Genomic DNA, 26,559 nt, shown 5'->3' with positions numbered 1-26,559 from the left:
CTTGAGTATTTTAGAATTTACACAAATTCTTTAAAACAAAAAATAATTCCAAACAACAAATATTGCAACACACTTTCTAGGCCGAAACTAGTAACTGCTTTTAATATTAGATCTCCATGTAACAGAACTACTATAAAAATGTAACTCTTTTGTGTCTTTTGTCTGGTTTTGGATTCCTCCCTCATTCCTGCTATGGGAACTGTTAAATCTCATGTTTTGCACTCACAATGCGTTTGTTTAGTCTTCCACCTTAATTATTTTCTCCCTAACTTTTACCCTGTGTTCACACCAGACTCCAAATAAATCATCACACTATTTTTTTTTCTCCATTGAATCACAAATACTAAGTAGTGTATTTAGTAAATAGATAAATATCCTTTCCCTATCAGATGCAGATAATGTATGTAACATGTATGTGTCATATGAGATATAAAGATCTTGTGTATGAAAAATATATAGAAATATGTCCATTTAGCAAACCTAAGCCATTTTGCTCCCCCCTCCAGAGAGAAACTTGAGGATGAAGGAGAACTCTCTAGGGAATCTCAGGTAGCACATGAGGTTTGGCCATCTGACAAACTTTCAGGAGGAAGTATTTTGTGAATGCTCACAAGTCTGTGATTGATAAAAAGCGCACTGCTCTAGAAAGACATAAATTGTCTGCTTAGCCACTGTGAGAATGGTAATTGTACATCTGGTGTCCTGAAATGCCTTCTCAGCTGGAGAGAGGAACTTGGAGAAATAGTGAGTCACACTACCAGCTTCTGATGCAAAAATCCTGCCAGCAAGCGCTTGCATATTCTCCCTCCACAAGCACTCTGTGATGTTCTGTCAGCACTGAGCATTTGGAGCTGAGGATATTGCTACTCCCAGCACTCCTTCCACTTTTGAGCACAGCACACCTCTGCTTGAAGTACTATGACTGTGGTGAGGTCCTGCACATGCTGAGGTCAGTGAGAGATTCCCAATAGATTTTACAATTTTATTTTTAGGAGTCTGAAGTGTTTTCAAAGAACACTGGTTATCACAATTTTTATTACGATGTATTATCTTTCTGTATTCAGACCTCCTAGCTTCTAAGAAAGCATATACCAGGTTGCTATTACTTGTCATTTCAATAAAGGTAAGTTGCACTATGTAATACTGGAAAGGAAGGGACAATCACTTTTATAAAGCCACTAGGCAAATAGCAGTTATCTTTAAATTCTGGCTTCCATGACATCTGACTTCCCATTCTGAATATGCTCATGACTGCGATCATCACCTGGGAAATTCACGAAAGAAAACTGCTGAGCATACGATTACATGAATCCAACTTGTTTTGGCAAAAAACCTTCTAAGAACAAAAGCAGCTTTATCAGCAATGAGAACATTTAGGTGACCATTACTATCTCAGACTTCACACTTCAAAAATCATAAAGAATAGGGGAAAATAACTTCAAATTTTCATTTACAAAGTAGAAAAGCCTAGAAAGACTCATCCTTCATAAAGGACATGCAAACATGATTTAATATCAACACAGCCTCAGTAGAATAAGACGGAAATTATTCCATTGACAGTCTAAAGCAAAGATAGGTTGTAATTAATACCTGGAACAAGGTAACCTATTTCAGCATTAAAAAAAAACAATCAGGAAAAAAAAAAAGAACAACGCTCACGAGAGATTTCTGATTAATCAAAAAGATCTCATTAGCTGTCACAAGGAAGTATTATTTAGGTTTAACTCTACTTGGCATAGAAGAAAGTGAATCTATTCAGTGACAGCTCACCCACAACTATGACAAAATCATCTACTGCTGAATCTAAACTGGTGAAAAATATTCTCTGTGAACAGTATCAGGTACCTGGAGAGCAGACAAATCATCACCCTCAAAGTTGACTCTACGTAGAGAGATTAAAGCTCAATAATACTCACACTTCTCTCTAACTCCTTTACAACTTAAAACAACAACAAATAAACAACAACAACAACAAAAAAAAACCCAACACAAATATTTAAAGCATATATTTTGGAAGCACTGCTTTTAAAAAGTGTGTTATTCTCAGAAGTTTTATCACCCTCTAGTGACCCTTGCTGAAAGATCTCTTCAGTTAGAAGTCTTGAATGAAAGAGCTTTGTCACGCAAGATGCAGTGAAGACAAAACCCATCCCCATTAAGCAGCATAAAAATGAAGCAGCATTATGCATCTAGTTGGCATGAGGAACCACAAGGATCACAATAATGCAAAAATTAACTCAAGTACACATTGATTTGATAAAACATTTTCAAAATTACAGCATTGATATGACTGAGGATACTCATATTACTCGGCCTCAAATTATTCATATTCTATAGGCATGTGAGTCTATTTTTATAGGTACTTATGTATATATGTTTACATATACACATACATCTATATACATGAATCCTTGATATTAAATGAATTCTGGAAAACATAACAGATCACCAAAATTTGCCAAACCATGACATTAGTCATATACTGAAAAGAATCAGAGGACTAGAACGATAATGAGATTTAGAATGTTAGCAGTGTTTCAATTCAATGTCAGCAATAATAGTATTATAAATTTAAGAATTTAAGAATTGAGCTGCAATATAATTTCCTTCTCTGTCCATCTTGAAATTTTTACAAAGACTGCCTAGTTGAATCTTTTTAAATTCACTTTTGCGGATTTATTCATGCAATATCTTTCAGTTACAACACCACATATTGTAGCAGTTACAATTAAATTGTATCAGTTCCAGTTCAGTCAGAATAAAAAATTGTCTTTCACCTGAGAACCAGTAAAAGGGAAGCTTTCAGCTCTAAAGGACAGTTACCGCAAAATCAAAGACAGAATTAACAAGCATCTGTCAATTTAATTGCAGAATTGTAATACACAGAGATCAAGACATACTTTTTCTCAGGACTTAAAAAAACCTTCATACTGTAGTGTGTTAATAAACATACATAAAAAAATATAAAATTAATAAAAACAAAGTTAAATCAATGAAACACAGGAGACGTTCACATTCCACAGTATTTAATTTATAGCTTTTAAACAGCATCGCAGACTAGGTTAAACAAATGTAATCTTTTTGGTAGGCTTACAAGTTATTCAAGTAATGTCTACTGAAAGGCACCTCTGAGAATTTGTGTTTTAAGTCTTACCTGAAATAGGATGGCAGCATAAAATCATGTACGTGAATACAGATATACAGTTTAAAATTCTTAGTGCATCTCAAAACATTAAAGCTGTTTGTTCCACTCTCCTTTGAACAGGAGTGTATGTCTCACTATGAGATGCGCCTGGTCTAGCCTGGAGGTTGGTGTGCTACCTATGGTGGAAGTGTAGTGTTGTGTAAAGAAACATTACTAGGGAAACAGTAGAACATTTCTTTTCCATGGCTACATTCCTGGGGATACAGGAGAGTCATAACTAACCCAATTATCATCACTAGCACACCAAGCAGAAGAACCAGGCAGGATATGAGGTAATCGGAATGGTTCCATCGCTCCTCGGACAGCTTTAGGTAACACGCGGATGGGACGATAAAAAGAAGTGGGGTAGCACTCAGAACTCCCTGTGTGTGGGGAAAAGCAACAGAAAAAAACTCATAAGCATGTTTATTTAGATGTGAAGAACCAAAACCTAAATTTTTTAACAGCTGTGATTAGATTGATGCAACAATAAAACCAGAGAATAAAGACCTTTTCCAGTGTCGTTATAAGGAAAATATTGGTTTTTTTTCAAAATCCCAAATAATATGCAAAAATATCTGTAAAACTATTTCAAATAATTCAGAGTTATTTAAATGCTTTTGCTTTGCTGATACAGAATAATATTTTGGTGCTGCAAGAAGCATTAAATCTGATTACCCAAAATTTCTCAGCTTAAGAGATACAGTAGAAGTCCAAGTTCTGCAATACTCTAACTTAAATATTTAAGATAAATCCATGGATGAGTTTACACATAACACTGCCTTCAAAAAGAATAATTCTTTTTAAGAAGTGGAAATATCATGTAGCAGTTAAAAGAATTCTCATAGCTTTTGACATTTAAAACCTGATTTAGGTTGACTTCCCTATGAAAGCAAAGCTCCCTTTGATAGAGTAGAACCTTTTCTCTCACTTAAAATTCAGCTCCTCTTAAATTGCTCTCTTAGATAGGGACAAATAAAAAGCACTTTTTAAAACGCCACTCCAGATTAACAGGAGGTACATGTCAAAAGGGCAATTTTGATCAGAAATTTTAAATGTTTACTTTGTAACACCCTTAACAAATACACTGTTTCAACTTAATTATGGTGAGATAGTAATCCAGCCTAAGGAATAACTTTACATCATCTTTTGTACAAATGTTCCAATATTTTTATGGTAGAACCTGTTAATAGTGATCAGTACAGACATCAAAAATAGGTACATGCACAAAGTATCTTGTCCATGAACATTAAGATTTAGGTCTGTGAAGTAACACAAACCAGCATCCCAGTAAAAGAATAACAAAACAAAATCTGTGGTCCTTTGACTCCCTTCTGACCAAACAGTTTCCCTGAAGAATTACCACAAGGCAAACACAATTGCTTGTGTTTTGTTTTAAAACCAGAAAGCAGGGAAAGAGTAAGCCGAGTCAGAGAAACAGCATCAAATGTGGTGAAGAGCCAAAAGTAAGCACTTCTGCTGGACAGAAGGCCAGTTGAAAAGACAGATCACCCTTCTTTCACATGTAAATACTCTGTCTAGTCATTTTTCTCTACTAGTGAGTATCAAGAGTGAACAATCTTTATAAGCACAATTATTATATCAAATAAATACCTACAGCTGTATTGTCTAATTTTCTCTTGAAAAGGAAAAGAAAAAAACAAATTCCCAAGATACAAGCTACCCATTTCAAATTCCTGGCTATCAGCTTCTATTTATAACTGAACCAAGCAACCAGCTTGACTACTGACTAATTGCTTAAGAAAAACCCCACTGCACTGATGGAATGCTTGCTTTTGAGGGAATTGTATATTTCCAGGGACCATCTCTGTGGTCTCGCTGCTACTGGCTCTTTCTTTTTACCTCCCTCTTTGGTTTTTTTTGCCCATTTGGCACAAGGCAGTTGCTAGAATCTGACCTAGTATTTAGTAATTTTCCAACTTCATCAGAAGCAGAGACTAGAGAAAGAAATGCTAAATTCAGTAACACTATACAGTTTGAATGAGTATTTGAGTGATTTCCGCTGTGGTTTAAATACATTTTCTAAGTCATAGCCACTTACCATATCTACAAAACTGTTCTAAAACCCTCCCCCAACCACCTGAATTTTACTTCTTGAACTTCCTTTCTTCTTTATGTACCTGATTTTGAAGCAGTGAGTTATTCCATTTTTTCCTAACATTACTAGTGACCATTATGTCAAATTATGTAAGATTTTCAGTAGTTGTGGATTTTATAAAGTGATGTATAAAATAAAAGAGTATACAGGTTCACTTACATTCAGCTCTAAAACTATTCCAAGGCAATCAGACACTAATGATATACCAGTCACCAGAACAATGATAACTAGTGTCACAGAAACATGGAAAATTGTCGAGAGGGTCCCATGGAAAAACACATTGGCAATCACCTGAAACAGAACCGCAATTTTAAACCTTGATTTTTCTCCTTATGTTATCAAACAGCTTACTTCAAACGTTCTAAACTGAGGAAAACTAAAGGAATGGGTGAAAATACAATGATTGAATTTTACTTGCCCTGCTTCAAGAAAACATCTTTGTCTGCTCCTATAAATAACTCATAACAATCATTACTAAAACTGCAAAACACTTGACAGACTGACTTTGTTATACCCGTAGGATTTTAGGATTTACTCTTTTCTCATTTGCCTATTACAGAATAAATCCACTTAAATTTTTTTATTGAATAGACAGATATCATAGATGGAGATACTTCTAAAAAGCAGAACTATTAAGCATGAAAAGTATGTATCTTTGGCTATTCTGAACACAGTGACACCTGTGTCATTTATGCCAAACTTGGAATTTTAAGCAGTCCTGATATTAAGTAATTACTAATATTATGTTAATATTAGAATAAATGTATAACAATATTGTATGACCAGTGTCTAAACACTACAACTAGTTCCCCATACTCATGGCATGTAGCAGGATAAAATGTGCTGCTATTTATCACAGATCAACCACAGAGTTCAGCTACAATATGTATTAATAATGTGAAAGTATTATAAATGTCTAACAACAGTTTTAAAGGGAAACTGTAATAAATTCTTACCTCTCTGGTCACAAAACATTCAAGGGGGAAGGTCAGAATTACAGTAACTCCGTAACAAAACCTTCCAAATGTAGCAAGGTTGTCATCTCTACAGTAGTTTTCAAATATATCTCCTGAGGTATAGCAAAATACCAATTAGCTTGAACTTCATATCATGTGCCTGTATTTGCAACTTGAAGTGCAGGTTACTGGAGTTACTGAAGCAATTGAGATTTTCTGATCCCCTCTCCTGACATGGAACTAGAAACTGTAGTTACAGTCACAAGCTACATCCAGGAGCAATTTTCAGCTTATCCTGCTGGTAGCAGTGTTTTTATCTCAAGTAGCATTTATCTTAAAAAAAATATTTTGGAACATACATAACAGAATTTGTCATCTGTTATCTTCCCCTTAACACAGATTTTGTATGAGGTGCTGGCGTTTCATTAAATAAATGTGACAGATTCAGAAAGATAGCTTATGTGTAAAAGATAAATTGTCCCTAAAAAGGTAACTCCTAAAACAACAATTACACAAAAAAAAGGTGAGAGAGTAACCTCTGCAGATCTGCATTTCCCTGATAGTATCTAATCATTGCTAAAAAGCTGGAGAGGAGAATTTTAAATATTCTGGCCCCGGAAGTCCATTATAAACATATGGACTATTACCTAGCAAATCTTGTATCTAACGACAAAAGCATCACTACAGAATTCATATCACCTTGCTTGGTGTTTACCACAAAGAATCTCTGAGGCACAAGAGACACTGCAAGACAGTGATTAGATGATCTATCAGGTCATTTTTTTATGCGATTATGATACTGTGTCATGATTTACTGCTTTTAGGATCACAATGGCACTGAAGAAACAGTAAGGGGTACTTTAATCAGCCAATAGATTTTGACAGGGGAGACAGAAGCTGAGATGGAACCTGCTTACACAGGTCATATGCTGAGGAGGAGCTGCAGGCAGAGCCTTCTATACCTGAAAGGTCTTACCCAGTCTGCACTCGGTCTACCTACAGTACATCTAGGACAGTAGCTTACTCTGCTGGAGTAAGCACTGGAGGTAGGAAAAAAGGACAGATAAACCAGGAATCCCCATCATACAATTCCTCTGTTCTCAACTATGCTGCTGCTCATCAGAAAAGGAAGAAGCTGGGAAGGCTTCTCCTGCAATCCAGAATGTCACTATTAAGTAACAGAAAATCTGTTTGCTCATGAAATGTGTATTTTTCCTGAAGAAAATAATGCACTGAAACCAATTTATACCTTGTTCCTATGAATATACCTTTTTCACTTCAACAAAACCATGTTAAACAGCGTGATGCAACATTGATAATACATATTTATGTGTATTCATGTACCCACAGGGGACAGTAGGATTAATAACAGCAGAACAGCTGTTGCAAAGATAGAAAATACCTCTAACTCTAGGATGCTATATTAGCACAGACAGGAAAAAGTGTACGAAAATATACAGAAATATATACCAGATACCCCATAAGAAATTTTAGTTCTTACTGCTCACTGCTGTTGGACCATGTGGATAAATCACAGCTATCTGTCCTCAAAGTGTTCTGACTATGGAAGTATTCAAAGGGAACTTCCACTGGTGAGGCTTATGCTTGAGAATCTGACACCCATTAGCATGTAGCTGACATTTTTGTATCCTGTTTTGGTTGTTGGGTAACTATGAAGAATGTCCCATTTCTCTCCAAACATAGTATGACTTTTGCATTTTTAAAGTCACCCAGACATTTACAGAAAAAATCAGACAGAAAGGCAGAAATGTAAGATTATAGCAAGCACCAAAATCGAGGGATCAAGCAGTTTACCTTGTGTGTATTCTGTAAAAGTCCAATATCCACTGGCAGCAAACACTATACTGATGATAAGAGCAAGTGAGACAGATACATGTGTGACTTGAGACCAGTTCTTTAATGTGGGTTCTTTCAGAGACCCATATATTAAAAAGCTGTTATGATTGCAGATGAATGCTGAAACACACATGACAGTTAAAGCAAATGTATGAATTCATGCATAAATGTAGAGAGATACAGCACAGTTTGAGTCCACTCATTATTAAATACAAACATTAATCTTGCAATGAGTGGCAAAGATAAATGGTTTGAACCTTTGCTTGCTTAGTTGATTTGATGAAGGTTTATATTCATCTTAAAATGATTCTGATTAGATTATCCTTAAATGTTATGCTATTTCCCACCCTCCACATCTCCATTCCATAGCTATTTCCTCTTCCTGCTCTTCTTTTACTTAAGAACCCAGAAGCAGATTTGACAAGTTTTTTTTAAAATCTACAGAGTAATTCGCTACTTTCAGACTTCATATGGTATCCATTTTAGGCAGCAGCAAGCATTGGGAGGCCTCAGATTATCACATTAACAAGAAATAATAAACCAGATCCTGCAGACAGGAACAGATTTCAGAATGAGGACTTTTCTGTTAGAGGTTATCTGAGGGAATGCAGAATGAGCACAGCCCCCCAGTTTATCAGTTAGACTAACCCATTGATGCAGGTGCTTTTGGATGACCTGGATTCACATGCACACTGTCTCTGCTACAGTGGCAATAACCTCTAGGGCCAAATGCACAATGGATGAGGTTACGCAATAACATGTCTTACACAATAACAATGACATTCATATGGATGAGTCAGTCAATTTCTTTTTTTTTTCTACACCCACTTAACATGAATATAAAAAAAAATAAATTTCTTGGTTCAAAAGATTTAATAATTCCTTGCAATAATCTTAATAATGAAAAGAACCCAGAAAAAATCACTTACCAAATGACATCACCCCAATGGCTTGCATTGCATTTGATTTTGCAAATACCCATGCATTTTCTGATTTGGGTCTAAAAGAGACATTTTAATAGATTATCATCTTTTCAATTACCAGTTATTAAAAACAACTCAAATAATATGCTGCAATACAGAACTGCTGCTAGACACATCTCCAGAACACTCTGAAATAGCCTCAGTGCTTATTAACAAGTAGAAACTAGGGAGATACCTTTCTCACCTCCCATGTTTTGATTCAAGCATTTCTGTAACTGGTGTTCACAGTCAAAAACGTCAGCCTGTTTCAGTTTCATAAATAAACTCTTCAAGTCAGCATATACCAAGAAATAGCAACATGGAAAGTAAAAGCTGTTACTGATTCTGACTAAAGTTATGTCAACTGAAAATGTCCGCGGACTATACAGAGGCAATTTCTACCTTTGAATTTAAACATGTAATCCATGTAGTCTAGAAACACCTTTTTACTAAGCTAAAAAATCAAGTGAGGGAGTTTGCCTTTCTTTATACCTGTTCCTCACAGTAAAGAGATTCTGCTACTTCCCAAAAGATAAAAGAAAGTGTAGGAGAGTAAATGGAGACTTTTGCAATCAGGCAAGAATGTAATATTCCCCAGACCTCCTCCTCTAAGACATGCTTACAGTTTTGAAACTGTGGTAATTTCAATGCTTAGAGGAGGACCACCAGCAAACTTTGTTAAAAACCATTTACTACATGAACTCCATCTTAGAATAAAGAGTCAAAATGAAGAAATGGGGAAGGACACAAAACATCTTTTTCCAGAAATATAATTTGCTAAAAACATCCAATGAAATTCACAAGTTAATTAAACATTAAATTTGTAATATTAAAGCAGACAATGAAAAACAATCCAGAGAAGCTTGCTCTTAAAAAGTTGTCTGCTGCTAACCTTGATTGTTCTGTTTTTATTTAGAGGGAAAGCTGCTGCCACCTGAGGCCGTAGCTGCTCCTTTCCTACTGCCCTGCAAAGCAGTATGGCACTCAGGCCAGTTCTGTGAAGGTAACCATGGCAGATTTCCCTCTCCCTCTTTTTGGTGATCTCTCCCTCTTGCTGGTTTTGGTAGCTGTAGTGGCATATGCTATGCCCTGTTTCATTGTTTTCAAATGTTTAAATTACATTTCTAGCCCTTAAAAAGAATTTTATTTAAAGTAATAATAACAATTAAAAGAAAGTTTAAAAAAATTGCCATTGCCTCTTTCAGAACTCATCTTACTATTTCTTGAGTTCAAATATTCAATCCTTCCTTTCTCATATTAATAAAACCTGGATTTACAGTACCTAATGCATATTCAGTTCAGACTAAGAGCAGCTTTTCAGCTCTGAGGCTGTGGCTACTGAGCTTAACTTTGAAGTGAACTGAACCCAAGCATAAAATCAAGTTTTCTTGTCCTCAAGTGCAGTGTATTGTCTTGAACTGCTGTAGCATACTGCTTCAATGCTTAAGCAGCTGAATACCGCCCTCCTAAAAAATCCTCAGATTCAGCATGTAGATGTAATAAATACCATGGATGAATTAGAGCTATCTGGCATTTGTCTGTGAAATAGGCGTTCTAACCCTCTATAGCTGCTGTAGTTCCTTAAATAAGGTCGCTAAATTGATGCCACTGATTTCAATTCACTATCCCTAGAGATATCTCTGGAAAATTAATATTAGTCATTATGAATGCATTATTTTTCAGGAAAACATTCACATCTGCTTGGAAAAATTTCAGTAGTATTTCAAAATAAAAACAGTCTATAGGAAGCTAACACTACATTTGTTCCATTCTGTGACCACTAGAGGTCAGCTTTGATAATAAACATACAAAATGAAATTTGTTTTATATTTTCCTTGAACAGAAGTTTTCTTTGACCCTTTTCTATAAATGATTAAGTTGGAATTTCTAATACCTTATAAACCAAAATATTTTTAAATGCTCAGAAATAAAGAATGCTTTTGCTGGAAACACATTCATTTCTGTGAAAATGGCACATCCTGTGCCATGCTATGGCTGTATTACGAGGTCCTACAAATACAGATTAATAAAAGGGAATTCAGAGAGCACATGACTTTCACTTGAAACATTTTAAATAAAGTGGCCAATTAACTAAAAAATACAAATCACAGGAGCTGGTTTTCCCCTTGCACAGTGATAGCTTATGCACTAGAAATATGCAACAGATGAAGATATTGCTTTGCCTTATGGATGAATGAGAAATCAGATTAGGAGTATTATTCGGGAGAAAAAATCCGAAAGAAAAAATTCCTGCTTATTTAGCAGCCTAAGAAGATAAATTCTTTCCATTGTAGGTGCAGAATTGAGGAACAATTTCAGATCCCTGATTTGAACACTACCAGAAGCTTATAATGTTCTGCAATGCACACTGGTACAGATGTACTGTTTTCTGCAGTAACTCATATACTGCTTCATGTGCTATGAAAAACATTTTTGTATTGGGGGAACAGAGGGATCTCATGCAGTGAAAGCACACAGTAAGAAATTTCATTTCTGAGTGTTTGGAGCTAAGTCAACAGCTCTAGAGCTGTGATCACATAAATAAGAAATTACCCCCAAGTTCAGTATGCAGAACATGCAGACTTATGAAAAGCCCCTGAGAAAGGGTGCAGGTGACATGAAAGTGTCTATAAAAAGACACTTCTTTATAGAAATCTTCATAGAAAGATTTCTCAGAAAGAGAAAACTGTATCAGAAAACAGTAGGTGTTAGTTAAGGAAGAACCATATAGTGAACAAACACATAAAATCACTCACAAGTCAAAAGGCAGGGAATGGAAACATCAGCCATCAAAGTAAGCATACAAACATTGATATAAATATATGATCTCTGTAGGCAGATGCATACAGACACTGAAAGAGTTATCACAAGAATATAAGATAACATTACACTTGTGGTTTCTTAATCCTGCTGCTACTATTCAAGACGGATTTTTGGTGTTTTTTTGTTTGTTTGGGGTTTTTTTGCTGTTGGTTTTTTGTTTTGTTTTGTTTTTTTAGGCTGACCTTTTTTCTGACCTACATTCTTGTTAGGAGTTATTAGGGGAAGATTTTAACTACTGCTTATACAAGAATAGCATTAGCTGTGAAAATGTGTGAATGACAAAACCAGCCAGCTCTCCGCTTCTCACTCAGGCTATGCCTGCAAGAACAGGAAGTTTCTTCATGCCAAAGAAGGAGCATTAATTAGATGAAACAATGAAAGGTAAGAGAAGAAACACATTTTTGATACTAAATGCACTCACTGACAGCTGTACTATCATATACAGTAGAAGTTAAAACACAAAGTAAAACCTGAGATGTAATTTAACTGTAGTTCTTGGAACAACAAAAAAAAAAAAAAAGATTAAGTAAAAAGACAGTCTAAGGGAGTTCCCAGACAGGAAAAATTCTTCGCTGAAACGAAGACAGACTGAAGAGGGTAAGGCCTAGCAATGAAGAATACCTAGAGGGTAAGAAAATAAGACTTCACTCAGACTTCAGTATATATAAGTGAAAATATACCATAAGAAACATATTAATGAGTTCCAAAAGGTTTTGAAAATATTCACATGTATCTACATAAGAACAGGGGAATTGAGAAGAACAAATGAACAAGGCAAAGGTTAAGACATCCTAACAGCGTAAGCATCTAGATAATGAGTAAGAATTGGGCAAATTTCTTCAGCAGTCTAAAATGGGCTATCTTCTACTTCTTGTAAAACACTTGCATCATAATAGTCCCCATCTTAGGATCAATGCGATACAAAAATCCTTCCTGTCATTAATGCAGAAAGGCTGCCAAATATAACACAGTGGAAGAGTTCATGAGGAGCCAAACATCTTTAATGAAGGCAAGAGAAACAGATATGCCTGATCTCAACCCAGCCTGTCGCTATGAATCATTGACTCAAAAAAATAAAAGGTAGTTTCTAAAGAGCAACAAAGACATTTTTGACACGGGAGCTATATGTTGGAATGAACAAAAGACTTCTATTGTTTTGGATTGAAGATCAGTGTCAAACTGCCAAGTTTAGGAGCAAATCAGCAGTTAACAATATAATCCAGGAACATCTCACAGATTCGTTCAGGCTTAATTCAATGATTTAAACATTTAGGAAATTAATTGTAAAATTTCAATTTAATTCTATTCAAAGGCAAAATATCTTTTTAGTTCTTTTTGAACTTTAAAAGTTTAAAGATACTGAAAAGTTCATGGATGCTGAATATAACTTCAATCAATATAATGCAAAGAAAATGAGTATGGCTCACATTAGCCTTGGATCTGATATTAATAAAAGTCATCCTGTGAAAGAACACAGTAGAAGGCAAAGCTATTATGTCAGTCCCACTCAGATACAGCCACTTTAAATCTTCTTTCTTCCTTAATGAATTAACAGTTCTCTAAATATAAAGTAGCTTACTTAGTTTTTTAAAATTTCATCACACATTCAAGTTTATCTTTGCTTACTATTGGATTTTTTAATATGAAGGAAAGCATCAACTTTCTACTTTCAAGTTTTTTCCTGAGTACTTGCTGTTTTATCCCTGTGATCAGCTGCCAGTTGAGTAATTCTCACATCCTCTGTGTGTAGCAGATGCGAAGTTTTTCATAGACATTTATGTATTACAGAGACACTGACATAATAACATTCTTTGCAGAAGAACACCAAATTAAATTAAAATGATCCCTCTTTATAACATACATAAAATATTTTTACAGCAATGGATATTAGTTTCAGCTTTGAAGCTGAAAGTTATTCCATGCAGTATTAACATACTGCACATTTACAGTTCGAGTTAATTCTTGACTACTTTTTTTGATGACAGTATGTAAGTACCCAGCTACAAGTCGGTGGGAATAAAGATCAGGTCATCAAAATGTATTTTTATACAACATTTTAAAATACTGAGAATGAACTCTCAATAATCCAGACCACTGGATTTTATCTGCAGGTTTATTATGTCACTCAGTTAACAATAATCATATGGATGACAGTTACCAAAACCAAAACTGATAAAAGTACCTCAGTTCTATATTTGTTGTAAGAGGAAACAAATTAAACCAAGTAATCCAACATGTTAAATACATTTTGTTTTTCTAATGAGAACATGACAATAACATTCCTAAGATGTTTTTGGACAACCTGCTCCAAATCTAAAGCAAATAAAGGGGAAAACAAAAGAAAAACAAGAAGCAACACTTCAAAACCTTGTAATTCCTGTTTAAAATAGTAAAAATGTTGCTGTTTCTCTGATGGTCTAAAACACTGCAGAAAGTTTCAGATTATTGCAGAAAATATCCTTTATTGCTCTGTTGTCCAAATAATACATTTAATTTTCAACTAGAGCATGGATTGCATTTAAGCAAAAAAAGTTCCATCATTTCCATACAACAATACCTTGTATCTTGCAAAGGGAAGAAGTATTCAATTTGAAAAATCTAAAGGCAAATGAAAACTGATTACTACTCAGAAATTAATTATCAAAGTGGGAAGATATCCAAATGGGATTCCAGTGGAACCTGACTCGAGTCCGGTACTTTTGAATGTATTCAGCGCTGACTTGAATGATGGAACAAAAAGCAAAGTGTCCTTAATGGAAAGCATGAAATGTGCAGTTAACACTATCATGCCAGAGAACAGGATGAAAAAGAAAAATCATAAATATGTTGGTAAATGGAGCAATCATCTGATAAAGCAGCATTCATTTCTGAAATGACAAAGTCTATGGTTCTGCAGAGGGAAAAAAGGCTTCACAAGAACAAGGTGGGGGGAACAAACAAACACACAAACAAATCCCAAACTTCACGAGAACAGTATCAAAGAAAGGAAAATTCAACAGCAAACAGTTCTGCAGAGTACCTCTTGCTTGGTACTTCTGCTAGACTGCTAACTCAAGGCACATCCATGATATGCTATTTTCCAAAGGGGCAATCAATCTAGCTTACATGAACAGAAGAGTGACAATCCCCAAGGGATACAGGTGAAACGGACCTTAAAACACTTTGCATTTAGGATAGATCAATCTTTCTTCTCTGCTCTTGAGAGGGAATATCCCAGGAAGGTGGAGCACCACAATTTCACTTTAATTTGCAGAAAACTTATGGCAGCCATTGAGCACAATTATAAGCACAAGAAATGACAAAAAGAAATCCTAAAGGAACTGTGCTTGTTTAGTCCAAAGGGGGACAAATTACGGCTTTTTACAGGTGTTTTTCAAGTATTTGAAAAAGCATAAACTGTTTGTTGTCCATATCCACTGTGGCTCAGCCAAGAAGCAAACAATATGAAATGAGATACACATTTTGGAAGAATTCATAAGAAAAGGCTAGTTAAGAACTGAAATGGGAAACCATGGAACTGTCTAGTTTGTTCTTGGCAATCATCTATCATCAATGGCAGGCACATCAACAGTTTCACCATACAACAACTGTAGGGATGAAATACACTTGTCCCCATCAAGCCTTTATCCACGATTGTACAAATTCTTTTCCCATTTGACAGATACAAGGACTAGGCGTTCATAATAATGATTTTTAAAAATCTCTTTGGGAACTCCAACTTCTGTTGTATTTTAATAAGGATTCACAATAAACTTGTTAATTCACTTGTTTCACTTGTAATATGATGAGACTGATACTAAAATATAACAGTATTCTTTATTTTCATTGCAAAAAAAAGTCATACCATTATACTACTAACAAAGTATTAGAAGAGAGTTTTAACAATTAAAGTATATGTCTATGCCTAACCATAAAATAAAAATAGCAAAGGTAGTAAGAACAGACATTAACAGAATGTTGGTGAGGGAAAAAAGAATTTTACCAACTGTTTATCAACTTGCTAGATACATTTGTGAAAACACGATGAGTAAAGGCAGAAATGGAAGTGCCTAAAGAATTAAGAAGTAAAATTTCAAGAATCACTCAAAACCCAACAGCATGTATTGTAAGAAAAAATAAAACTATGCATTCCATATTTTTCAGTGCATCACAACTGCAGAGAAGAAATGTTACCATAGTAACAAGGTTATCAGCAACTATTATATATAGCTTCTTCCTTTTTTGACAGGGGATTTTAAGATTAACCTCTTAAATACCCTCTAACACACAGTGTGAAAAACATGCTGCTTCAGAAAGATGGTGGGAAGTTCTGCACAGTTCCTACAGAGTGATTTTGTGGATGACAGACAACCTCATCTGGTAAAACTTAAGAAACTGCTATTCTAGGCATCTTCCTACCATTAGACCTCAACACCCTGCAATTAACCCATGCATCACAGCCGTAATACCAATGAACAGTTATGCCTAACACTGGTGAAACAATCCTGGTGGAAGAATCTACTTAGGGAAACATAAGAAGTACCATATATACCTGTTCCAATAAATAAAAAAGCACATTCAGAAATAGAATTTGTCATCTTTATTAATACATCTACACATGTAAGGGATGAGGAAAAGACAGGCCTTCTAGGCCATTAAGGAAAAATAGATTCATAACACTTTCTTGCAATTTAATCATAAAAACAGTGTCACAACACATACATATGTGTACTAAATTGTCCAGAACACTCTGACATTCAATGTTAAATATTACTTTCAGAGCATGAGTGCTGTAAGAATTGTGCATGCTTATAGAGTTGTTTTCTCGAATGAAAGAATAAAGATTTTATTACTGTGTTATAGTTTTAAAATTTCCGGTATTTGTCTTTGATTTTTATTATAAAATTATTACATTTATCTTATCAGAAAAAGAAATACTCCTAAGATACTAGCTATTTTAAGATTGTAAATACAGGCCATCTAACAATAATGGCCAAAATAAGAAAAAAAGCCCCAAATGACAGACAACCTCATATACAGATTCAGAACCCACCTGCTGTTAGTCATATCATCCATAATTTCCCATTAATCTCTAGGGGCTTTGAGACTTTTTATGAATTTGCTTATATGCAATAGAAGAAAAAATAAAAAAGGATTAAGTATTTTTAGCTGTTCATTTTGTATTACTGTTGATAGATTTTTCAGTTATCTGTCTGTCCCAAAGCAGGCATGTTCCACAACTATGCAGACATAAACAACAGTGAAAAAACAGATTATATATGATCAACAATTCACTTTGTTGCAAGTGTAAGAATACTCACACTTGTGAATGTAAGGTTACTGTTCTCACCATCACAATCATCACGATGACACTGGTTAGCATCAGAGAAACAAGAGATATCTGTAAAGTTAAAAACACGACTTCAGTCAGTAAACTGCTGAAAGGCTGTCCTTTAAGCAGCATGATGCATTTGTTAATTATTTACATTAAGTTATGACTGGCACTTATTTTCTAATGGCATGCAGAACAATAAACCAAAAATCAACTGCTGTTATGATTTACCTTTCCCAGTTTTGCTATGTCTCGATACAAAGATATAGGTAAGGTAAAGACGATGGTGGTAAGAACAATTATGAAGTGACGGTCAGTAAGCGGGTTATCCAGCCCAACTAAAGCAAAAAAGAAAATAATTTATTTCTTTAAGAGACTAACTTGAGGAAAAGATTAGCTACATTTGAAAGATTAGAAGTAGTAAACCATTGGTTATCAAGCTTTTATTCCCTTGAGTAAAGCTAAGTAACACTGAAAACTAGGCATTAGCTAACACTGAGGAAGCCATGCACAGCATGGGCATAAGCACAAGAATTCTGCAAATTCAAACCAAATGCACAACATATGGGATATATTAAACCAAAATTGGAAAGTCTGGCATTCCTACATGCGGGTTAGTATTAATGTCTTTCATCATGTCTGGGTCAATGCTGGGAGACTACAAGTAAAAATTCTACTACTTGTTTCTGCCTTCAGTGTTGAGGAATTTTGAAACTGTGGGTTGACATCAAGTATTGTGCTGTTTACGATAGCACTGTTCTGTAAGAAATGGCCTAAAATAAGCTAATTTTGAGGTTTCTTTTGGGCACCTCCTTTCTTGCCATCAGCCAGCTTCCATTTGCAAAATAGATTACCATGTGAAGGCAACAATATTATAACATTCCATGCAATCAGTGGGATTTGTTTTTAAAACCAGTAGGTTTTTTCAAGCCAATGACAAAATAAAACATCTCTGAGTTTCAGTCAGGCTACCATAAACCATTGGCTTGAATGAATACTTGAGGAATAGTTATGGTGGAAAGTGACTGGCAATTGACAAGGAAAAATCTCTGTTCTGTTCCCTCTTTTCTTTGCAAGATTATAATGTTTTCCCACCTCTTTCCAGGCAGGTATTCTATCAGATAGGTAATAAGATTTGCCATGCTGGGGATTCCCCCTATTACAGAAGTCATTATATATAAAAATTATTAGATATTCACTGTCACTATCAATTTGATCAGGAATTCACAGAACAAGAGTGTGACAATTAAAACTATGTCCACACCTTTCAGGTTTCACATGCTGAAAATTACAGGTCTCCTGTGGAAATGAAATAGTTCATACAAATATGCATTTCCAGTTCAGTACAGACATGCTCTTTCTCAGTTTAATTTCCCAGTGAAGAATGTTTTAACTTAGCTGGTTTTGTGCTAAAGTAGATATCAAACACGTACACAAATTGCTCCACAGATTCTGCTGTAAAAACTCAGAGCACAGGAAGGGAAACAAGGGCATGAGTAAAAAGCATTACATTCATTATATTATTTGCAACTCATCCAGAATTATTCACTAGATGAAGTATAGTTCCACTATTCAAATTATTATTATAGGAAATACCTACAAAAAATTTCAAAATCCAATAATCTTGTAAGTACACAGCTGTGGAAGACTCACTCTTATTTGCTTAGTATTTCACTGAAGCATGTGGTCTCTTCACTGACACTGAGTCCACTGATAGCCAAGGACTAGGAGTCATAGATTTCATTTGGGAAAGGCTTATTAAAAAAAAAATAAACAAACTCAAAAAAACCCACTCATAGATATGTGCTTCAAGTTCCTAACTTGAACTATTCTTAAGAGTAATTTAGAAGCAAAGGAACAGGTAATCCCAAAATACTTATGCTACACTTCTATCCAATACACAATCCCCCATTCTGAATTTTTTAAATGCATCTTACCTCCAGGAATTCTCTCAAAAACTTTAGTTAAAGTGTCTCCTGTTACGATGTTGTAACTGATCATAGCTTAAAGAAAATAATTTTTTATTAGTATAAGTCATATCCAAAATATTTGATTAACACTGAACACACATATTCTGTAGACACTATCCCTCTAACATGAATTCTGGCTAGCAGCAACTTGTAAGTTTCAGGTTTTAAAAAAAACCAGTTTAACGCTTTTTTTTTTTTCCAAACAAGTACAACCTAAGCAATAATCCAGCCTGATAAGCAAGGGCATTGTGCTGAGTGGCCATATAAACTTACTTCAGAAGAGGATAAAAAAGGCTTTCTAAAACTACTTGTTTCAAATGGCAATTCTCTGTAAGTTTACTAAATAGAAACAAGAATTTGAAAATAAAGTTCCTGTGCTAGTCTAATGATCAGTCCTGCAATGAAATGCAAAGGACTTTCTATTTCTAGCTCATTCAAAAATCTAGCACAATCTTTAAACCAGAAGAAATAAGGAAAAAATAGATTAAGATATCAGTTTGGACTTCGATTCCTCCCTCTCATTAGTAAGTGCTGTGGCCTTTAAATGTTGAAGACCACGAGACTGTTTAAATATATTTTGTATGTATGTATACACATATGTGCACACATTCAAGCACTTTTATTGTAGAAATAGATAAGAATGAAATATGAATGTTGACAGCATACATTTAGATATTGACCAACTAGTTCAATGGTAAGGACTGAGAACTTTACAATTCTTTTCTGTACTATCTACGGAGTAGTGGATTTACACAGGAGTATAAGTACATATGTAATATCATTGCTTGTAGTTACAGTAACTTGACACTCTTAAAAATCTCAGCTACCTGTAGTCAGACTGATTATTCCCAGAATAGGAATTTTGATCTAGGATTCTGTAATCACAAAGTCCATACTCTTGATATCTCAAGTCACCACCTCACCATGTGTGGTTATATCAAGATTATTTGAGATTTGATTTAATTATGTTGCTACTGAAGGGGACAGGTCCAGAATATAATTTTATTTCAAACTTCTGGTCTAATAAATTCCTCCCCAGATTACACCTGTTTGTTCTTTTACTATTTCTTCTTCAAAGGGGTCTTGACTGCCCCATTTCTTAGTAGCTCGTTGGGTATGAGGCTGAACTAATGCTTTTGAAGAGCAATGACAGCACATGAATATTCAAGCAAGATCTAAACAGTGGCTTCCCTAATTACAATAATATTGCATCTCTGAAAAAATACTAGTTCAGTAGACTCCTAAAGTCATATTTTCCTCTTGTTTCAGACACATCAACTTTGTGCTCTGCTACTCATTCAAGAACAGAATTTCCTTTGCTATTTTTCTAGCTACTTTTGTCATTAATTTTCACGTCTAATCATTAATTTCTCTACTATTACATTCCAGTTCATCTCTATTATTATGATCCTCCAATTCACTGAATTACTCCTCAGTCATTCTTCAGAACCCACAACATAAATGTAATATTTTTTAAACAGCAAAGAAGCATATACAGTACATTCTTTATATAGTTCTTCATATTTAACCAGTGAAACAATGAAGTAATGTGAAATAGCTTGCTGCTTATAAAACTTTAGCATTTATATTTTATGTGATCTTACCAATAAATGGATATAAAAACTGGAGAGCTGAAAGAATTAGATAACCTACATGACCATATGATTTTTTGACCAGGTCTTGATAGGTTTTGGTACTGGACAGATTTCCTCCTTTGATCAGTAATATGATGGAATAATCTGTTAAAATATAAGATCACTGTTAAAGACAACATCAACCAACTTGTGGTTGATTACTTTTCACCTTCTTGTACTCCTCTAAAAAAAAAAAGAAAAAAAGTCTGTAAGAAGAAAAGCAGTGGCACTCGGAAGAGCAGGGATGAGAAATCTCACCATCTTTCAACCCACCAAATCCAGGAGCTATAGGCTCATATTGGAAGGAAAATACTCAAAATCACAGTACAAGCAAAGGTTTTCATTCTGTGGTAAATTTTAAAAATGTCATATACAACCCACTCAAGGATCAGTCTCTTTTAATTAGGATAAAAACAGAGGACTCAAACAGGTGATTATGAGGGCACAAATAAGAACATTCTTTTAAATGTTACCTTGACTAGGAAACTAAGGCTTTATGAAAAGGAATGCAGTCAAAAAGCAGCTTCATATGTTGTACAGTGTAATTCTCTTACTAATCTTCTCAAGGGATTAGTGAGGAAAAGAAAAATATTAGTAATTTTTATTGTCATAGATACACTTGTTCAAGGTATCATTAAGCCCAAGATCAGCTAAAATGTTGCAGAACTGATTTTATCTTTACAACAGAAACTGCCTACAGAGTACCTGTGATACTGGCAACCATAGACAAAAGCAATACTCCTAGAGGAAATCCAGCTTCCTTCATCGAATATGGCAATCCTGCAAAGCAGAAAGGGAGAGATTCTAGCAGACTCTTTCCAGATATTTATTTGTGGTAGTCAAAATAAAGAAAAATTCAGATTAAAAAAAAATGCTAGTAAGCTCCCAAATTGGACCAGCATGCTTAATAACCTCAAAAATACAATTTTCAGTGGAAAAAGGTGTTGCTTAAGCATGAAGTTCAGTCAGCACCTGCCCAACCTCTCTGATTGTTAAGGCCAAGAGACTCTGGGGTTTTCAGCACGGAGGTGTGATCTCAGTTGACACCTCTGCATTTTCGCACAGTAAGCAAATAAATCGAGAAAAATCTTTAAAAACAGCAGCAGAAAGTAAGGTGTCAGTGTTATTCTCCAAGCTGGATAGTAATGCATGAATAAGCATGGCTGAACACAAGACAGTGAAGTAGACTTACCTATAAGGCCTGATCCTGTGATTGAATTAATAATGTTAAATCCAGCTGATGCCAGATCACTGCTTCCTTCTTTTTTCCCGGTCTTACTGGGGAGGGATATTTGGTCATCTGTTTCTGCCTATTTCAGGAAGACAGTGAAAATATTATACATGGGAAAAACAGGTGAGAATGAGGATTTTACATATAGTCTATTAAAGATTAAAATAAACCAAACAAACATAGATTCAGATTTGTAGAGGTATTTTGAGAAATAAATCCCATTTTTTTCAGTGAGAAATCAAAGGGGTATTAAGCATCTAATTCTTGTATAAGTCTGACCCATAATCTTCTGTAATTCTCTAAAAAATAATAAGGGGAAGGACAGAAATGTATACAAATTCAGAGGTAAGATGCTAAACAAAGACATTCTTAGTTATGTCTCAAAGACAGAAATGTGAATCAAGTATTTTTGAAAATATTTTGGTAAAGACAATTGGTCAGTAAAAACAGCCCCTGAATCAGGGAAATGAAATTAATTTCAAGAGTCACTAGTAAAGCATACCAACATCTTAATATACTCTCATCCAAGGTCTTACCCAGTATTTTAAATTTCTGTGATATTCAATGGTTTAGTTAATTACGAATAGTTAATGACACTATAAAATCAGCTAGTCCCAGAAAGTTTCTGTGGGAAAGAATCAAAGTTCAAAGCACAATTTCTGCTGTCAGAAAACATTTTAGAATTATTTATTACAAAGACTGCATTTTAACTGAAGCTGTGAAATTCAAAAGAGGAACACGCATTTAATGAAGAAAACGCCTGCCTGTGTTCTGTGTACAAAGTATGAAGGTAAAACCGCTATTTCATGGATGCAGAAGTCTATTTAACATACATAGCAGGTAGTACAAGCTCAGATGCTTGTCACTAATATTCCTGGAAAAAAAAAATTAAATTAGTGGAAAATCTAAGTCATCTCTAGATAGACGAACTGACAAGCATAAGATTTCCTGCCTCTAGCAGGGCTACATATTTAAGTGGAACCTTTAATCCTGAAGCAGCACTAACGTAAGGGTAATACTGTCTCAGATCAAAGGCCAGTATAGCATGGTATCCCATTTCTGAGTGATGACCATGGAAGGTGCCTAGGGAAGAGCATAAGAACATAGCAAATAGCTAGATAGCAAGTAACTTTCCTGTCCCAGCTTGCCTCAGTTTGTGTATTTTGGACTTCCCAAAGTGGTTGTGTTCCTGGTGCATCACACTCCTTAATGGATTACTTCTTGATTTTTCCCTTTTTTGAAACTGTGTATAAGTTTTATCATCTACAATGTTGTGTGCCAGTGAATGCCAAGTTTTAATTCTGCATCATAGAAAGAGACAGGTTATTTTAATTTGTTCTGAATCTACCATTCAGTATTTTCACTTGCTATCTCCAAGTTTTTTTGTGTCATCACAGACAAACTAACCACTACTTCCCATCTTCTTCGTATCACATGTTTTCATAAGTAACATTCTCCCTCAGTTGTTTTTTATCTAGACTTCTGCTACGTTTTTATTTAACTATTGATTTCAGCAGCAGGAATATACTATCATTCTCTCCCGAAATTTCAGTGCTCTCTGCTAACAGCACAGTACACGTGAAATTGCACTGAACAGTCCAAATCCCTCTCTTCAGTTGCTACAAGAAAGGAACACAATCTGCACTGCCGAGCCCTGGTCCCTTTCCCCACTCAGAAGGGGCAAAATAGACAAAAAAGGGCAGCAAAGAGCTGTGACACAGGTGAACCGGCTCCCGTGTGAAGAGCAGCGCTCCCGAGGGTGCCCCTGGCTATTGACAGCCTGGGGCTAGCGAGCGGGAGGCTGCGGGAGAGGCGAACGGGAGCCGTCTGCTCTCGCAGGATCCTCTGCTGGCGCCCGCTCCGGGCCATGGGATAGCCAAGGCCACCCGCTACGGCCCCGTCAGCAGCGGGCACGGCAGCACATGCCGCGGCACGGCTGGACACGGGGCGCTCACGCTCCGCTCCTCACGCGAAGCGAGTTTCGTCCACCCCCCCCCCGCCTCGCAAGGCCAAGGCCCCCGACACCGCATTTCCCCCCCCACCGCGTGGTAGTTATGACTTTCTTCCTCCTACGGCGGCAAGTGGACAGAGATGAAAAGGCCATCGCTGCCGCCCGCTCGCCCGAGGAGCGCGGACGTTCCAGCGGCCGGTCGCCCTGAGCCGCCGCAAGCGGCCGCGGGGCCCCTCACACCCCTGCCGCCCCACGGGCCGCGAAGCGCACAGACAAGTCCGGCGGGTGCCGGCGGGTTCCCCGAGCCGGCAGAGTCCCACGCCTCGCCCGCCCCGATGTCCTCCCGGTACCTGGCTACCGTCGGCCGGCGGCGGCTCCATGGCCGGCGGGCCCGGGTGGGCTGGGGAGCCCGGTGCCGCCCGGCCCGCGCGCCCGGCACGGGCTCCCCTCAGGCGGGCTCCGAGCGCCCCGCGGTGCCTCCGCCGTGCGGGAAGGCGGCTGTGCGCCCAGCCCGGCCCGAAGCGCGGCTGCAGGGACCTGTCGGACAGCGGGCAGGTGCTGCAGGAGCGCCCAGGGCTCGCCCGGGCGGGAGCGGGGCTGTGAGGCGGCGGCTCCTCCTCCGGGCGGCGCTTCGCTGGAAACATTCCAGAAAGTAAGCGCTTCTGAATTTGTGAAGACTTGGGGTTTACGCAATCCTTGTTCACCCCGAGGGCTCCAGGAAAGTTTTCTAGGTGGGACGTGTAGTGAAAACCAGTACCGATGGCATGGCTGCTAATCTGTGGTTGCTTGTTAATTTCGGTGTATTGGTGAGGCCTAGCGGTTGTCCTCAGAGAGGGTAATCGGCTGTAAAGAGTAATAAATCAGATAAAGAACATACTGAGGTTCTAGTGACAGTATGGAAAGAGGCCCAACTAATTAAAAAACGCAAAATGACAGTGCTGAAAGTTTAGGGTCTCTAGATACCTCCACTATCGAGCTGAGACCAAGCAGCCTCCAGCAGAAATATGCTTTGGAAACATGGAAGAAACCACACAAAGAAACATACATCTTAAACAAAAGCCCGTAGGAGGTAGCAGGCATTGATAAAAACTTGGAGGCAGGCATTAATTATGTGAAGTATTGCTGGACATAAAATGCAGGGCCTACAAGAGTAAAAAAACCACCTAACTCTGGGAACTTACTCCAATTACTGGAGGGCATCATCAGAATGTGGACCCAAAATTTTCAACAAAATTAAATTATTATGGGGAAAAAGCCCCCGAGAGATGACATCTAAATAGGAGAAGAAAATAGAGCGTGCTAATTTCCTTCCTATAGTCTTAAGAACCCTATATTTGATAATACTTTGCTAGGGTAAACTGTGGTGGTTAAAGGAGCACATGTGCTGTGCATCAGTAATTTTGTGCTTAAAGGTCTATGATGCATGTGATTTAATATGGAGAACAAAGCGCACATAAAGAGCATATATGACATTTTTGTTCAATAGCTTAAGCACATTAGCTTCAGCTCCTTCAAAAAAAATCTCTAATCATCTCCATGACAAGCTACAAGCTGACATGTATTCCTGTGTGACCAGTCGGATGACATGACTCAGCAAAGAAACTTTGATAGGCCTAAGATGCAATTCCCGTGATTTTTAACAATGTGATTTTTCTTTCTTGGACAAAGAATTATGTATAAAAAGAGAGAATTAAGCTGTTTTAAAGCAGAGTGTAATAAAGCATAGAGTAGGTTTTCAAGATAGTCTTCTACCAGATTCTCTATGTTTAGTACTGTAGCAATTATCTCACAAAGCCTCTGTATCTAACACCTATGTGCTCCACAATAGTGCCCTGAATAATGTGATTTTGTTTTAATTATTGTTTGGAGCATGCATTTGTTACATTAGAAAATAATTTCTGTTTTGTGCAAATACTTTCTTGTGTGTAACCTTATAATTAACCAGATACATCCTTCAGGCTTTTTTTTGACAAATTAAGTCAAGCTTCCACCATGTAGCTCTTGGTATGTGAGTGGGCTGGTGCCTGAATGTGGCATCCATTTATTTAAGAGTCCTAGAATTTTACTTCTGTTGGTCACATTGGCATGATTTCCAGTAGTGTTTACAAATTTAATAGTTTTAATTCAGTATCGTAACAGTGAATTAGGGAAAGGAATTGGTACTTCCAAAAGATTGTGCAGAGGTTCTTTTTCCTATACTGTGAAAGTAGTTTTTGATTAGTTGGATTGCTCTGTGCTCCTTGTTGTGGTTATTGCATAAAAAGCTTAATACTGGTTTTACTCTTAGCAGTAAGAGTAGAAGTACATTGTGAATAAAATTAGAGGGGGCACTGCAAGTCCACAATCCACTGTTTATATTATGTTCCTTTGGGAGTTTGCTGTAGGACAGTTTGTACAATGGTTTACCCCTCTGGTTGTGGTGCAGGATGAAGCTGTGAAGGATGCCAGCATAATTAAACCACAGGGTAGGACAATTATAAAAAATAAAAGACCAAATAAACCAGAAGGGACCTTCCAAAAAGATGGGCACAAAGGAAGTTGTGTCTGAGAAAGGAAACAGA

At 36.5% G+C, this 26,559-nt stretch overlaps 1 protein-coding gene across 1 annotated transcript; it reads right to left on the bottom strand.

Moving 5' to 3' along the window:
* Positions 1-1,991: 1,991 nt before the first annotated feature.
* SLC38A11 (solute carrier family 38 member 11) lies at positions 1,992-24,597 on the bottom strand. Its single transcript, XM_085066594.1, has 12 exons — positions 24,349-24,597; positions 22,009-22,126; positions 21,522-21,596; positions 20,787-20,921; positions 19,150-19,215; positions 17,444-17,550; positions 17,202-17,281; positions 9,046-9,116; positions 8,075-8,236; positions 6,260-6,372; positions 5,463-5,594; positions 1,992-3,567 (listed from the first exon to the last, which is right to left on the bottom strand). The coding sequence occupies exons 1-12, from the start codon at positions 24,376-24,378 to the stop codon at positions 3,322-3,324; spliced, it is 1,335 nt and encodes a 444-aa protein (XP_084922720.1). The 5' UTR covers positions 24,379-24,597; the 3' UTR covers positions 1,992-3,321.
* Positions 24,598-26,559: the final 1,962 nt, after the last annotated feature.

The sequence above is a fragment of the Lichenostomus cassidix genome, chromosome 7 (genome assembly GCF_008360975.1).
Source record: "Lichenostomus cassidix isolate B80296 chromosome 7, HeHo_3.0, whole genome shotgun sequence".
NCBI lineage: Eukaryota > Metazoa > Chordata > Aves > Passeriformes > Meliphagidae > Lichenostomus > Lichenostomus cassidix.
The sequence above is the reverse complement of the archived record's forward strand: the minus strand, read 5'-3'. Positions and strand labels throughout refer to the sequence as shown.